The sequence below is a fragment of the Chinchilla lanigera genome, unplaced genomic scaffold, assembly GCF_000276665.1.
Source record: "Chinchilla lanigera isolate Chin_1 unplaced genomic scaffold, ChiLan1.0 scaffold00074, whole genome shotgun sequence".
Taxonomy (NCBI): domain Eukaryota; kingdom Metazoa; phylum Chordata; class Mammalia; order Rodentia; family Chinchillidae; genus Chinchilla; species Chinchilla lanigera.
Window position 1 is genome coordinate 7,013,699 of NW_004955475.1, and position 14,175 is coordinate 7,027,873.

The 14,175-nt window shown below is 41.8% G+C and overlaps 1 protein-coding gene across 1 annotated transcript in view; it reads left to right on the forward strand.

Moving 5' to 3' along the window:
- The first annotated feature begins 261 nt into the window (after positions 1–261).
- Positions 262–14,175, forward strand: part of Ar (androgen receptor) — a 178,514-nt gene continuing 164,600 nt past the window's right edge. Inside the window, exon 1 of the mRNA XM_005401581.1 lies at positions 262–2,965. Coding sequence (XP_005401638.1) covers positions 1,425–2,965 — 1,541 coding nt within the window. The 5' untranslated portion in view covers positions 262–1,424. The remainder of the gene's footprint in view (positions 2,966–14,175) is intronic.

A 14,175-nucleotide genomic window follows, 5' to 3' on the forward strand; every position in this document is an offset into this window, starting at 1 on the left:
GAGTGCTGGTCTTCTGGTGGCCCTATCTTTAAAATAAAGCTCCAGGCTAAAGCTCCCGCTCTGGTGCCTAAAGTGTAGGGTCTTCTAGGGCTTGAGCGAGCCTCTCAGTCCCTTACCCACACTGAGCCAGCACTTGTTTCTCCAAAGCCACACAGTGCGAGCTTGCGTTGAGGGGAGGAGAGAAAAGGAAAGGGGAGGGAGGGAGAAAGGAGGTGGGAAGCCAAGGAGGCCCGCCTGGCGGGGGCGGGACTGACTCGCAAACTGTTGCATTTGCTCTCCACCTCCCAGCGCCCCCTCGGAGATCCCAGGGAGTCAGCCTGCTGAGAGAGCCCGAGGGTCCGGAGCAAGCCTGGAGGCGGAGGAGGCGAGTGAGGGAAAAAGATCGAGCAAGCCGCTCCGTTGCTGAACAGGAACCGAAGGAACGCACAGCGCCAGCCCTGCTCGGCTCTGACTGCTGCCAAAGCCTGTTGCCGAGCGGCGGCTTGGAAGCCGCCGCCCCGGAGCTGCCCTTTCCTTTTCGGTGAAGTTTCTAAAAGCTGCTAGAGACTAGGAGGAAGCCAGGAAAGTGCTGGGTAGGACTGACCGCTGCCTTTGTCCTCCTCTCCTCCACCCCCACCCCTGTCTCCACTCCCACAACTGCCTCTGCCCGCTATTCTCCGTCTGCCCCCACCTCTCCCTTTCACCCCTGTCTGCACAGCGCTGCCCTCCGGTTTGCAGAGGGGTTACTCCCTTAGGCTGAGAGCTGGTGAGCTAGCTGCACGTTGCAAAGAAGGCTCTTGGGAACCTGGAGATTGGGGAGCGGCTAGGGCTTCAGCGCTGCAGTCAGGACCTGGCTCATTAAGCAGCACGCAGGGAGTGCCCCTTTTACACTCCCTCTCCACCTCCTCCTGCCTCCTCCAACCCCCACTCAAGAGTGCGGAGCCAAAAATCAAAAGATGAAAAGACTCTCAGGGCTTCAGTAGTTTTACTCAAAACAAAACCAAAAGAAAATAACCCAATTATTATTTGCACCTGCTGCCCTGGACATTGAATCTGGAAGGCACAGGACCCTCTCCCCCAATTTTTGAGCATCTTTTGACTCTACCCTTTAAGTATCCAGAGACAGACTGAGAGCCTAAGCAGGGCTGATTCTGCCCAATTCGTGTGTTCCTCTGCAGGAGACTTTGAGGCTCTCCGAGCACTTTTTGCTTCTTTTGTTTTTGCTTTTGTTTTGGTTTGGTCTTTTTTTTTTCGGTTTTCGTTTTCGTTTTTGGTGTTTTTTTTTTTGTTTGTTTTTCTCCCCTGCAAGTTTTCTTCTCCGGAGCTTTCCGCAGGTGGGCAGCTAGCTGCGGCGACTGCATCATCGCAGCCTGTTGAACTCTTCTGACCAAGGAAAGGGGAGCGAGGGTAAGGAAATTAGATCAAAAATTCAGCCAAGCTCTAGGATGGAGGTACAGTTAGGGCTGGGGAGGGTCTATCCCCGGCCGCAGTCTAAGACCTTCCGAGGAGCTTTCCAAAATTTGTTCCAGAGCGTGCGCGAAGTGATCCAGACCCCGGGGCCCCGGCACCTTGAGGCCGATAACGCAGCACCTCTCGGCGCCCATTTGCAGCAGACCAGCCCCCGGCAGCCACAGCAGGGTGAGGATGGCTCTCCCCAAGCTCACATCAGAGCCCCCACAGGCTACCTGGCCCTGGAGGAAGAACAGCAGCCTTCACAACAGCAGTCAGCCTCTGAGGGCCACCCTGAGAGGGGCTGTCTCTCAGAGCCTGGAACCTCCGCGCCAGCCGGCAAGGGGTTGCCGCCGCAGCCGCCAGCACCTCCGGACGAGGATGACTCAGCTGCCCCATCCACGTTGTCTCTGCTGGGCCCCACTTTCCCCAGTTTAAGGAGCTGCTCCGCGGACCTTAAAGACATCCTGAGCGAAGCCAGCACCATGCAGCTTCTTCAGCAGCAGCCTCAGCCTCAGCCTCAGCCTCAGCCTCAGCAGCAGCAACAGCAGCAGCAGCAGCTGGAAGTGGTATCTGAAACCAGCAGCGGGAGAGCAAGAGAGGCAGTTGGGGCTGCCACCTCTTCCAAGGACAGTTACCTAGGGGTCAATTCAACCATATCTGACAGCGCCAAGGAGTTGTGTAAGGCAGTGTCTGTGTCCATGGGCTTGGGTGTGGAGGCACTGGAGCATCTAAGTCCTGGGGAACAGCTTCGGGGAGACTGCATGTACGCTCCGCTCCTGGGAGGTCCACCTGCTGTGCGACACACTCACTGTGCCCCGATGGCCGAATGCAAAGGTTCTCTGCTGAATGACAGCCCAGGCAAGGGCACTGAAGAGACTGTTGACTATTCCTCTTTCAAGGGAGGTTACTCCAAAGGACTAGACGGTGAAAGTCTGGGCTGCTCTGGCAGCAGCGAGGCAGGGAGCTCTGGGACACTTGAACTGCCTTCCACCCTGTCTCTCTACAAGTCTGGAGCACTGGACGAAGCAGCATCATACCAGAGTCGCGACTACTACAACTTTCCGCTGCCGCTGGCCGGGCCTCCACCCCCTCCACCGCCTCCCCATCCACACGCCCGCATCAAGCTGGAGAACCCGATGGACTACAGCAGCGCCTGGGTGGCCGCAGCTGCGCAGTGCCGCTATGGAGACCTGGCAAGCCTGCATGGTGGGGGTGCCGCAGGACCCAGCTCCGGGTCACCCTCAGCCACTGCCTCATCTTCCTGGCACACTCTTTTCACAGCTGAAGAAGGCCAGTTGTATGGACCCTGTGGAGCGGGTGGCGGCGGCAGCGCGGGAGAGGCAGGGGCTGTAGCCCCCTATGGTTACTCTCGGCCACCTCAGGGGCTGGCGGGTCAGGAAGGCGATTTCCCTGCAACCGATGTGTGGTACCCCGGTGGCGTGTCCAGTAGAGTGCCTTATCACAGTCCCAGTTGTGTCAAAAGCGAGATGGGACCCTGGATGGAGAGCTACTCCGGACCTTATGGAGACATGCGGTAAGTTTCTCTTTCCAGAAATTTAGCTTTTAGGCCCAGGGCACATAGTAGCTTTGCGTTCTTGGGAAGCTAGTCTCTAGCCACTTCCTCCAGCGAACATTTAGACTGACTCGATCTCAGCCCAGTTCTATAGGAAAGGCTGCCCTAAATCTAAAGCCATTCCTGGGACTTTCGGCCTGCCAACGTTTTAACCACAGGGTTCCGAGTCCTTGCTGCTCGCCCTAGGCGCTGGTCAGTGCCCTTTCAAATTCCAACTCCCCCAGCAGCCTGAGATCCTCTCTACCTCCTCGCACTCCGGTCTCGCGGGCTCCAAACTTGATTGCACGGATCACTTTCAGAGGTGAAGCATGTAAGCCCTCCGCTACTTTTTTTATTTCCCATCTCAAAGTCTTAGAACCTCGATCGGAAATATGGGCAATTTATCCTCTTTGGCTCTACTATTGCTCAGTTTTCAGACCATAGCCAGTCTCTGGAAAATACTGGTCAAAAGACCATCCAAGTGGTCTTAGTCCCCGTCTCCTCCAAAGAAATAAAATGCAATTCCCGGTTAGGGAAAGAAAGTAGTTTGCGAGTGCTGAGGGGCCCTGTGTGAGGGGTGATATTCCTTCCTTGGAAGCAGCTGACAGCGTTTTCCATCCAGGCCTGGAGGTCAGTGGGCAGAATCCAACCAGGCACATTTAGAGCAGGTAGCGGAGCAAATTTCTTGGTAAAGCCTGGGGAAGCTTTGCCACTACAACTTTCTCATTGTTGGTTGACTAAGTTGGAAGCAGTTGCTTGGCTCTGTTTTCTCTTGCAAAGTGTTTATTCTAGCTGTGTATCATAACAAATACATAGCCCTCTACTTCAGGTTTGCAGCAGATACACAAGAAGAAGAATGCTCTTTTAATGAAAATTTGGTCAGATTTGAATCTAATTTCTGAAAGTGTTCGGAGAAAATGCTGTATTTCCAGCTATACTAGTGTGCTCCCAAATCTGTACCGGGGAGGGAAGAGTGAGGCACTTCATTATATTCCTTCATTTTAAGGACATGTCTACATTTTAAAAACATCAGTTGGTGGTGGTAACAAATGGAGTAAGAACTGCATGTGACCTATGAGCCATAATCTTGCCCCAGAGTTTTAATTAGGGCATGAGAAATGTGGCCAGCAATTTCATCTTGCTTATTAAAAATTCTTCCTTACTGCAGTTTTTGAGTTTCTTAGAGAACATGTTGAAGATTTGTTTCTCAGCAAGTTAAGATATTCATTTATCTGGTGAGAAAGAGTATTTACTAGAGAATTACTCAGGTGGCAGATCAGGTGGTAAGGACCACATGGACTTGTATCTTATTCTACGTTCCCGTAGTTATTTTCTTTTAAAGTGACTGTTTCAAAATTTGTGTCCCTTAACATACTTGTTTGCTGACTTAAAACCTAACAATTTTCCTCCTTTAATTTGTCCTTCTGTTCTTTGAGGATGTCAGAAATGTTAGAAAAGACAGAGGACGGTATGATTTCATAAAATAATATTTTCCTGATGTAGGAGAAATAGCTTCGTCTTAGGCTTCACCTTCTATTAGGCTTTTATGATTTGGCTTACAGGATTTTCAAAGGGTTCTTTTCAATATTGTCAAAGTCTTTTCCAGTGAATTTAGAGTATTTATTTTGCAATGGGTTATACTGGGATATAAAAAGTCTTCATTTTATGAGAACAGATTTACTTGGTAGGGTTACTTTTTTTTTTATATGGTGGTCACTTGAATGAAGTCCCTCTTCTAATCTGGGGGGAAATGTCTAAAGTGTTTCTTGACCTACCGTGATGCTAAACCCAGTCACTGGAAACTTTCATCTTCTGCATGTCCTACTACTTAATTTGCAGAGAGGAAACTGTTGTTTGCTTAGGAATATGTGCCTTCCAAATTATAGCCGAAATTTCGACCAAGCAGCTATAGAGAGCAAAAAGTTCTTTCAGTCACATTTATGGTAAGCTTGGTGATTTTATTCTAAGAATTAACAGAATACACTTTTCTATCAGGAAGACCATCTTAGCTTGATTCTTCCTTGACACTGTTCAACTAGTGAGAATTTAGCAATTCTCAAAGAAAGTACAGGATTATTTCATTTTTCCTGGTTTGTGATCGCTGAGCTGGATGTGAAGAGTCTAGCAAAAGATAAAACTGATGTTTCTGTTGTATGAGTTGACAATTTCTGTTTCTAGGATACACAAAATCTTTGAGTAAGTTTATTAAAAATTAATCAATTTAATCAGGATGCAATCAGTTCCATGCTAAAAGTTGAAATATTGTTTTACTTTTTCCTTCCCTTTTTAGGAGCAGTTTGTTGAAAAGCAGTAGATTTTTTTTAAGCCCAAACCAAAGCTTCCTCCCTCTCTATATTGCATGCATTAATTCTAGAGGCTTCCAAAAACCTCCTGAGTTCCTTCATTTTCCAATTGTGTGACTATGTTCATGCACATTAGTCAATTGGTGGAGGGATGTTTTAAAACATTAGTAATTTCTCCAATAACTCTGTGTTCTTACAGGTCAATAACGTTTCTGCAGAGAGCAGGACAGAAGCCCAAGGTGGTCCTAGTTTTACTTAACTTAGAATGTGTTTTGAACAGAAGGAATAATAAAAAATGATGGGGCTTCGTTGCAACCCTGATGGTATTTTATGGAGCTGTCTTCTTGCAGAGATCAAAGACTGACCTTAATTGACTGCTTGCCCCCTTGAGAGAATTAAAGCCCCTTACATCTCAGTGAGCAGCACAAATAATATGGCAAAGATTTATTCTTGAAATTTGGGGCTCAAGGGAGCCCATGTAGGAATAAGAGTTGGGATTTAGAGTAATTTTTCAAATGTGAAAAGACATGTTTTCTTTTAGTAGTGTGTGGTAGTCTGCTTAAATAAATAATATTTTAGTAGTGTTTTGAGCTTGGCAAGTCCTGCCTTAAGCTATTATTTTTTTCAAGATATGGCATTTTATTAATTCCTCTTTTTATCTCCACTCCATTCCCCAGTTATCAAGCAACTTTTTTTAAGAGCACATTAAAAGGAGTAGTTTGTTTTGTAAAGCAAAATTTTACTTTGGGATGAAGACAGACTAAGGGTTTCTGTGGGTAGGCTTTGAGGTCACTATGTTAGGAAAAAGCATCCTTTCTCTGTGGTTAGCAAACGGTTGGTGAGTTCTGTCTGGATCTCAGTAATAAAAATTTGAAGACCAAATAATCACACTGAGTTGCAGTCCCCATTTGTAACTATCCATAGGGTGTAACCCTGGAAAAGCCCTCTTGCTTGTTCATATCTATCTTCCAGCTCTGCAAAGATAAACATCTGTGGGAGATGTTTTCAAAGAAGCTTGCAGCCTTCCAAACGCAGGGTCACTTTGGAGAGCTTCCTTACCAGCAATAATTTTTCCTCATCAGACTTTCATTCTTTAAGCTGTAAATTTTGAAATAATATATCGAATTTTCTGGCACATTTAATTTCCTTGTTAACTGTTTTTCTTTGCTGTAGTAATTTTCTCATCTGGTGAATATCTATGTACCTAAACGAAACAAAATCTTTGGTTTTTTGATTCATACATGTACAGTGGCTATTCTTGATAGGATCATGTGAGTTGGGTGTGGATAACTTTATTATTATTACTAATGTTGATATCATGAAAACCAGTTTCATTCACAGCTCTGCTCAGGCAGGGAGCAGAATGTGGGCTGTGTCACACTGCAAGGGGTTTATTTTACAGCCAAGCCTGAAATCATGATTCTGAAAATCATAAATCCAATAGAAAAATCAAGTTTTGTGAGGTTGGTCAGAGAGAGAAAAGAAAATCTTCCCCCACCCCCACCCACCACCATTTTCTCTTAGTCTGCAGCTTCCTTAAGTACTGCTTATCCCAAATTTTCCCTTATTTTTAAGATTATAACATTGAAATACTCTTCTTTCTATTCTCAAGATATTTTTTTCTCATTAGACCTGTGGCATATTCCTGACTTTTTTCTTTAAAAAAAATTTGGATGGTAACAGATCAGATCAACTACAGCACCTTTTGCTGAAGACTTGAGGGCATTGCAATGTGAATAGCAGAACTTTTTTTACCTTGAGGTTAGAGGCTGATTCAGTAGTTGCAGAGGAAGCTAAACTGGATAGCTTGAGGACTTAGAAATTTAATGAAGTATTTTGCAGCATACTGACTATCTTTCTTTTGATTCCTGTCCCTTTCTGTGTACTGTTCCTATCGATAAGGATAACCTTCTCTCAGGCCCTGAGAATAATGGGACCCTTTTCCCTTCCACACTGCTCTGTCTGGGTCAGAAATGAGCGTGCACTAGCAGCATCTAATATGCATGTGAGGGTGCTCACTGATGTGTTCTGTTGGAATGACCTGCTCAGGGTACATGTAAATTAATCATTTGAAAACTAAGAGAAACATTGAAGAAATTATTCTACTTTAGTATTTCCCTACCAGCATTCCACCAAGTTTTGGGATGTTGATTCAGATTAAGTTATCCTCATCCTATACAGAGCTGACTTTTGTTTTTATTGTAAAGTTCTGTACAGTAACCAACATTGGTTGTACTTCATCATAGGAAAGCAACTTATGAAATCTTAAAGCTATATGGCACATTTTTCAGAAAAATGTCTCAGCATTTTCCAGTTTATTTACAAGTACTCTTGAAAGTTTGAGTAGACTAGGGTGAGTTGTAATTGAGGGAACAGAAGCAGTTGTATTTCTATGATGTTCACTTCCCATCCGGGGAAACTTCTCCAGAGCAGAACTTCCAGCTTTTTCTTCTGGAATCTTCCCACTTGACTGTAATAATAATTTACTCAATAAGGGCTACATTCAATAATTTCTTCAAAAGTGATAATATGTGAATTATTGCTTGCATTCTTATGAGTGATACCACCACTTTATTCTCATACTGATTTCTGCTTCCAATCTGCAGTCCACATCAGGGTTAAAGGTGGCTCATTTAGAAAAGTTTATAGCATTAAAGTTCTGGTCACCGGAGAGCGCTGTCAGTTTAGATAATGTGGTATCCGAATTTTATTTTGTTAATAACAGCTTTATTAAGGTGTAAGTCATAATCTATATAATTTACCCATTTAAAGTGTATAATTTAATTGTTTTGAATATATTTAGTGTTGTGAAACCATTACCATGATCAGTTTTACAACATTTTAGTCACCCAAAAAGAAACTATTTATCTTAGTAGTTGCCCTCCTACCTGCTTCTAATTGTGAGCTATCATTCATCTATTCTCTGTATTTATGGATTTGTTTATTCTAGCATTTCATATAAATGAAATCATACAATTTGGGGTCTTTTCTGACTGGATTCTTTTGTATAAAATGTTTTCATGCTTCATCCATATTGAAGCATGTCTCAGTAACTACATTAATTTTTATAGCTGAATAATGTTCCATTGTACAGATCTACTGCATTTAATGTATGTATTAGTTGAAAAACATTGGGTTGTTTCCATTATTTGACTTTGTAATAATAATGTGAACAATCATGTACAGATTTTTTATGGACATGTATTTTTAACTCTTTAAGGTACATATCTAAGAGTGAAATTTCTGTGTCATATGATACCTCTGTGTTTAACTTTTTGAAGATCTACCAAACTATTTTCAAAGCCAGCTTCACCATCTTACAAACCCACTAACATTATATTAGGATGCTTTTGCTCTACATCTTGCCAACACTTGTTAGCTCTTTATTATAGCTGTCTTAGTGGTATGAAGTAGTAGCTCATTGGGTTTTTGATTTGTCTCTCCTTAATAACTAATAATAAAAAAATGACTAATAGTATTCAGCACTTTTTCATATAATTATTGGAAAAATTTCCATTATATCATTTAGTCAGTTGTAGTTGGGGTTTTTGTGCTTATTTTATTACTGAATTGTAAAATTTTCTTCTATATATGCTAGATACAGGTCTTTTGACAGATTACGATTTGTGAATATTTCCCTAAGTGTTGTGGGCTGTCTTTTCACTGTCTTGATGTGATTCATTGAAGCACAAAAGTTTTTTAAGTTTGATGAATTTCAGTTTATGTATTATTTTTTCTATTTTTGCTTACAATTTTGGTGTCATATCTAAGAAGGCTTTGCCCAATCCAAAGTCACAGTCACAAAGATTTAAACCTGTTCCTTCTAAGAGTTAGTTTATAATTTTAATTGTTTACACTTAGGTCCTTGAACAGTTTTGACTTAATGTGTATTGTGATACAACATACAGGTTCTGCTTCATTCTTTGGCATACAACCACCCAGTCATTGTTGAAAATTTTCCCCATTTAACTATCTTAGCATCTTTTGTGTAAAATTAGTTGACCATAAATGTGAGGATTTATTTTTGAGCTCAGTTATATCCCATTGATCTATCCGACTGTCCTTATGCTGGTTCCACCCTGTCGTGAATTTTGTAGGCATTTAATAAGCATTGGAATGAGAGAGTAAGTCCTCCCACTTTTTCTTTCTCAGGATTGTTTGGGCTGTTGTGGGTCCCTCGAGTTTTCATATTAATGGGGATTAGTTTGTCAATTTCTACAGTGAAGCCGGCTGAGATTCTGACAGGGATTATACTGACTCTGTGGAACAGTTTAGGGTTATTGCCATCTTAACGATGTCTTCTGATATGTGAATATGTATTTACATTTATTTGAAGAGTTATTTTACTTTTTCCAGCAATGTTTGCTAGTTCTTCAAACAAGTTTTGCACTTCTTTCATTACATTTATTCCTAATCCTTCATGCAATAATTTAAAGCTATAGCGAATAGAATTGTTTTCCTGATTTTCTTCTTCAGTTTTCCACTGCCCCTATACAGAAACACAGTTAATATTTCAATATTGATGTTGTATTTTGTAACCTTGTTTAAAGTACTTGAGTTCTGAACACCTCTGGGACTTTGGGGCCAGAGTTTATGCTACTGCTCTAAAAGTTAAAGCACACTTTATTTTGTCCTTTATCAAGGCTGTGTAAGGATACTGTTCTCATTTTTACTGAACTATAAGCTAGAATTGGTAATGCCATCCTTTTGCTGGGTGAAGGAGAGAGTGCTTTTGAATATGCAATTCTTTGGAAAACTGCATAAAGGAAGCTTCATTAGGTTTATGCAGTTAATAATCCCTTTTTTAAAGAATTTGCATATGGGAGCTTTTAGCAAGGGAATGAGGAATGATTTTGGTTTCTATAAAAAACTAACATGAAGAGGTAACAAGGGTAAACTAGGTCATATAAATCATTGGTTATATTTGGTTTATGTTTAGGTTTGTACAAACAATTGCAGTCATAATTTTATGTTTTCCACACTGTCCAGTAGGTAAAGTAAACGATGCTACTGAAAGTGCTTATTTCTAGATGGGAAACTGGTTTGTTTAGTATCATATAATTTTGGCTTCTCTTTAAAGTATACTCCATAGCCATGAAGCAAAGATAAAATTCATCTATACAAGAACTGAACTTTGGCTTCATTAATACTCTAGGCTAAGTGTCATACCTATAGCTATAGTGCCCTGATAATGGTAAGTGAACAGCAAGACATCCAACAAAAATCAACATTTGACCTAAAAGTTAGCTTTAGCAATTACCATAATGAAACGATCTTTTAAAAAAGAATAACAACCACTTTTCATTAAGAATCAGTTATACACCCAGTAGAAGTGACATAATGAAAGGGAAGGGAACATAAGTGAGAGAGAATCTTGAGATCACTAGTTTTAGGGAGCTTTGAGAGAAGGAAAGAAAGAAAGAAAGAAAGAAAGAAAGAAAGAAAGAAAGAAAGAAAGAAAGAAAGATTAAGAAAGAAATTTGCAAGGAAGGGAGAAAAAGGAAGAGAGAGAGACAGAGAGAGAGAAAGTGAGGAAAGGGAAGGGAAGGGAAGGGAAGGGAAGGGAAGGGAAGGGAAGGGAAGGGAAGGGAAAGGGGAGGGAAAAGGGAGGGGAGAGAAGGGCAGGGGTGGGAAGGGCAGGAGAGGGAAGGGCAGGAGAGGGGAGGGAAAGAAAGGAAGGAAAGGACAGGAGAAAGGCCACACCAAGTTACCATTATGGGGAGATGCTATATGTATGGTAGTGAGTTTTTAAATGCAGGCAAAGACATGGGTTGATACAGGATGAAGGGTCACCAGTATTTACTACTTGGGGCCACTTCTAATTTTTATGGAAGTAGTGGAGGCATGACTGAACTCCAGCAGTAGATTATAAGTCTTGAAAAATATAGCAAGCGACAGGAAGTGATACTTCTGGAAAGACAAAGGGAACTAGAGCAAGGTGTTGAAATCTATTTCTGCTTATTCAACAGCACCACTCTAATCAAGTTAATTACTAGTTTCTGCAGTTTCTTTGGGTATGTCATTGTACTTGTTGGGAGCATTTTCTGATGCTTTTGACTAGACAAGTCTGCAATAATATGGTAATGATTTGAGGGTGATTAATGGTTTAATGGCCATTAATGAGTGAGTTTAGTGTGAGAGTGAATGAGGATACCCAGTATGGTGATCAGATCAAGAACTAGTCTGTTCTTTAAGTTTTCATTAGTCTTGGTGGTTTGGTTTGAGATTATAAATAAATAGATTTTCAAGATGTTGGTTAAAGGAGGGAGGCAATAAGCACAAATAAAACAATTTGAGGAGTAAGAAGCATGTGACAGGCTCTTAAGAATTTTGCTAAATTAGATGACATAGCTTTTTAATTTGTTTTTTGAGACAGACTCTTATTGTGTAGTGGAAGCTAGTCTTAAACTCACTGTGCAGCCCAGGCTGGCCTCGAATTTACAGTGATCCTCCTGCCTCAGCTTCATGAGTGCTGTGATTACAAGCATGCTCCTTGACGCCCAACTAGACAACCCACCTCCACCTAGGGGTTCCACAGTATTTTCTGTAGGTTTGAGTTGTGTGTAGGAGTGTACTCCCACTATCTCACCACTAGGTGGGCTGCAAGTGTCCTAGGAGTGGTCAGCCTCCTTCAGTGGTGTCAACGCGTAGCCAAGGCTCTATCATAGGATAATTTGAACCAGAACTGTTTGGCACCAGACAATGAATAAATAAGCTACTGTGGTACTTAGTATTTCATCTAGGATGTTCTTTTCTAAAGTGCCAAACATTCTTGGTAGCACTGACTCCTTGATACCTTTTTAAGCATGTGTCTCAAGGAACAGCCAGTGACATTGGATACATTCTTGTAGCACTTTGCAGTTTACAGAGCAGTTTCATATTCCATTATTACATTTCATTCTCATTTCTACTCTGCACAAGGAGTCTCATACTCCTTGTGAGAGTCTCATACTGTCATGCTCCTGCACAAGGAGTATCATACTACTAATACTATTACAGTACTGTTATTCCTATTACAAACATGTTCAGAGAGGTTAGGTAACATACCCATAGTGAAACAGCTTCACAGTAGCAAATCTGAGATTTCAATCTCTTTTCCTCAAAGCATGTTTTCCTGCTTTTATCCCACAATTTTTTATGTCATCCATAGGACAATGACATTCAGAGAGGCAAAGGAACATAACTGGATGGTTGAGTGTGACACTGCTCTTGAGACTTCTAGTTCTTTTATCCATCCACTTGACTGGATTATGTGGGAGTTCAGGGTGCCAATAAACTTGCTGTTCTAGTTAACAGACTAGATTTATTCAGCAAATATTTATTGAGTGCCTACTATATGCCAACTTCTGTGTTAGGCATCGAAAATATGGCAATGAAAATGCAGAGAAGAAACTTCCAGAGAGTTAACAGTTTAGTGAGGGGAGACGTGAACTGTATTAGAAGGTGATAAGGGTCACAAATAACTTAGCAGAGTGTGAGAGACGGAGAGTAATGGGCATTTTTTTTATTTGGTGGTCAGAGGAGGCCTTACTATGGAAGTGTACATGTGAGCAGACGGCTGAAGGAAATGAGGAAGTGACCCATACAGTATCTAGAGATAGAGTATTGCAGAACACAAATGGCCTGAGGCAGGAGCACACTTGGTGTGATAGAACACAGTGAGGAGCCCATATGCCTGGGTTACATAAGTACAGTGTGGTAGAGCATGGCACCAAAATAAAGGGGGGCATCACAAGCATTCCATAGGACTGGATTTTACTCTGAGGTTTTGAGCAGAGTAACTTGATCTGATTTAAAATTTAACAGAATCCTTCTTCGTAATGTCTGTTGCTCTCTGATATACATTTATATGTTTACTTACTGTCTGTGTGAAGAAGAGGCTGTGAGAGCAAGGGTGAAGCAGGCAGAGGAGCCTCCTGCAGTGAGAGACAATGGTGCCTTAGGCAAAGGTGTTAGAGGAGGTAAGAAAGAGCTGACTTCAGGATACGTTTGAAGATAAGACCAATAGCATTTTCTTACAGATTGGATATTCATTTTAAGAAAGTGAAAGGAGACAAACATAATTGTCAAATTTTTATTGTGAACAATTAGGAAAATGAGACCACCATTTATGAAATAGTGAAGACTCTAATATATGTAGAGAAACTGCATGCGATGGGGTAAGCATCAAGAGTTCCATTTGGGACATATATTAAGTTTGAGTTATCTGGGGAGAAGCCTAATGACGTCTCAGGTTTCATTCAGTGCTCTCAACTTTCCTGTTCTTCAAGGAAATGAAACGGGCTCTGAAAAGATCACCTAGGCTGGCCCCTCCCCCTTTCATTTTAGTGTTTATGGAGGCTTAGAAAAGAGTAGGGACTTATCCAAGTAGTCAAGACAAGAAGCTAGCAGTAGAACAAAAGCACAAACTCAGTTCTCTTGGATTCCAACTCAGTGGTTCTTTGCTCACCGTTATTCGGAGGCCTCATTTGAAGGAAATAGTGAACTTTTCATCTTGTCCAAACCTTCAACCAGGTAATAAAACTAAATAATGAATCAAAAACTGGAAAACCATACATATTGGCTGCTACCCACAATCAAATACAAATATTACTGTTATGTTTTTATTGTACTACATATCAAAATAATTTAATTGTGTAAAACATTGAACTTTGATCAAACTTGAAACCTAAAGGGAATCTGAATGAAAATAGCTGGAAATTGTAGAATATCAGAGTTCATGGAACCTGGGAGACCGTTTCGTCCAGCTAGGTCATTTTATGAGTGAGGTGCCGGAGGCAAAGAGATAAAAGTGGACTTAACCACAGTTACCAAGCAGGCTAGTCAGAGTCTGTGCTGAAAGTTGGCTGTGTGCTACTTCCTAGAAAAGTCTATATTAAGAAAGTGATT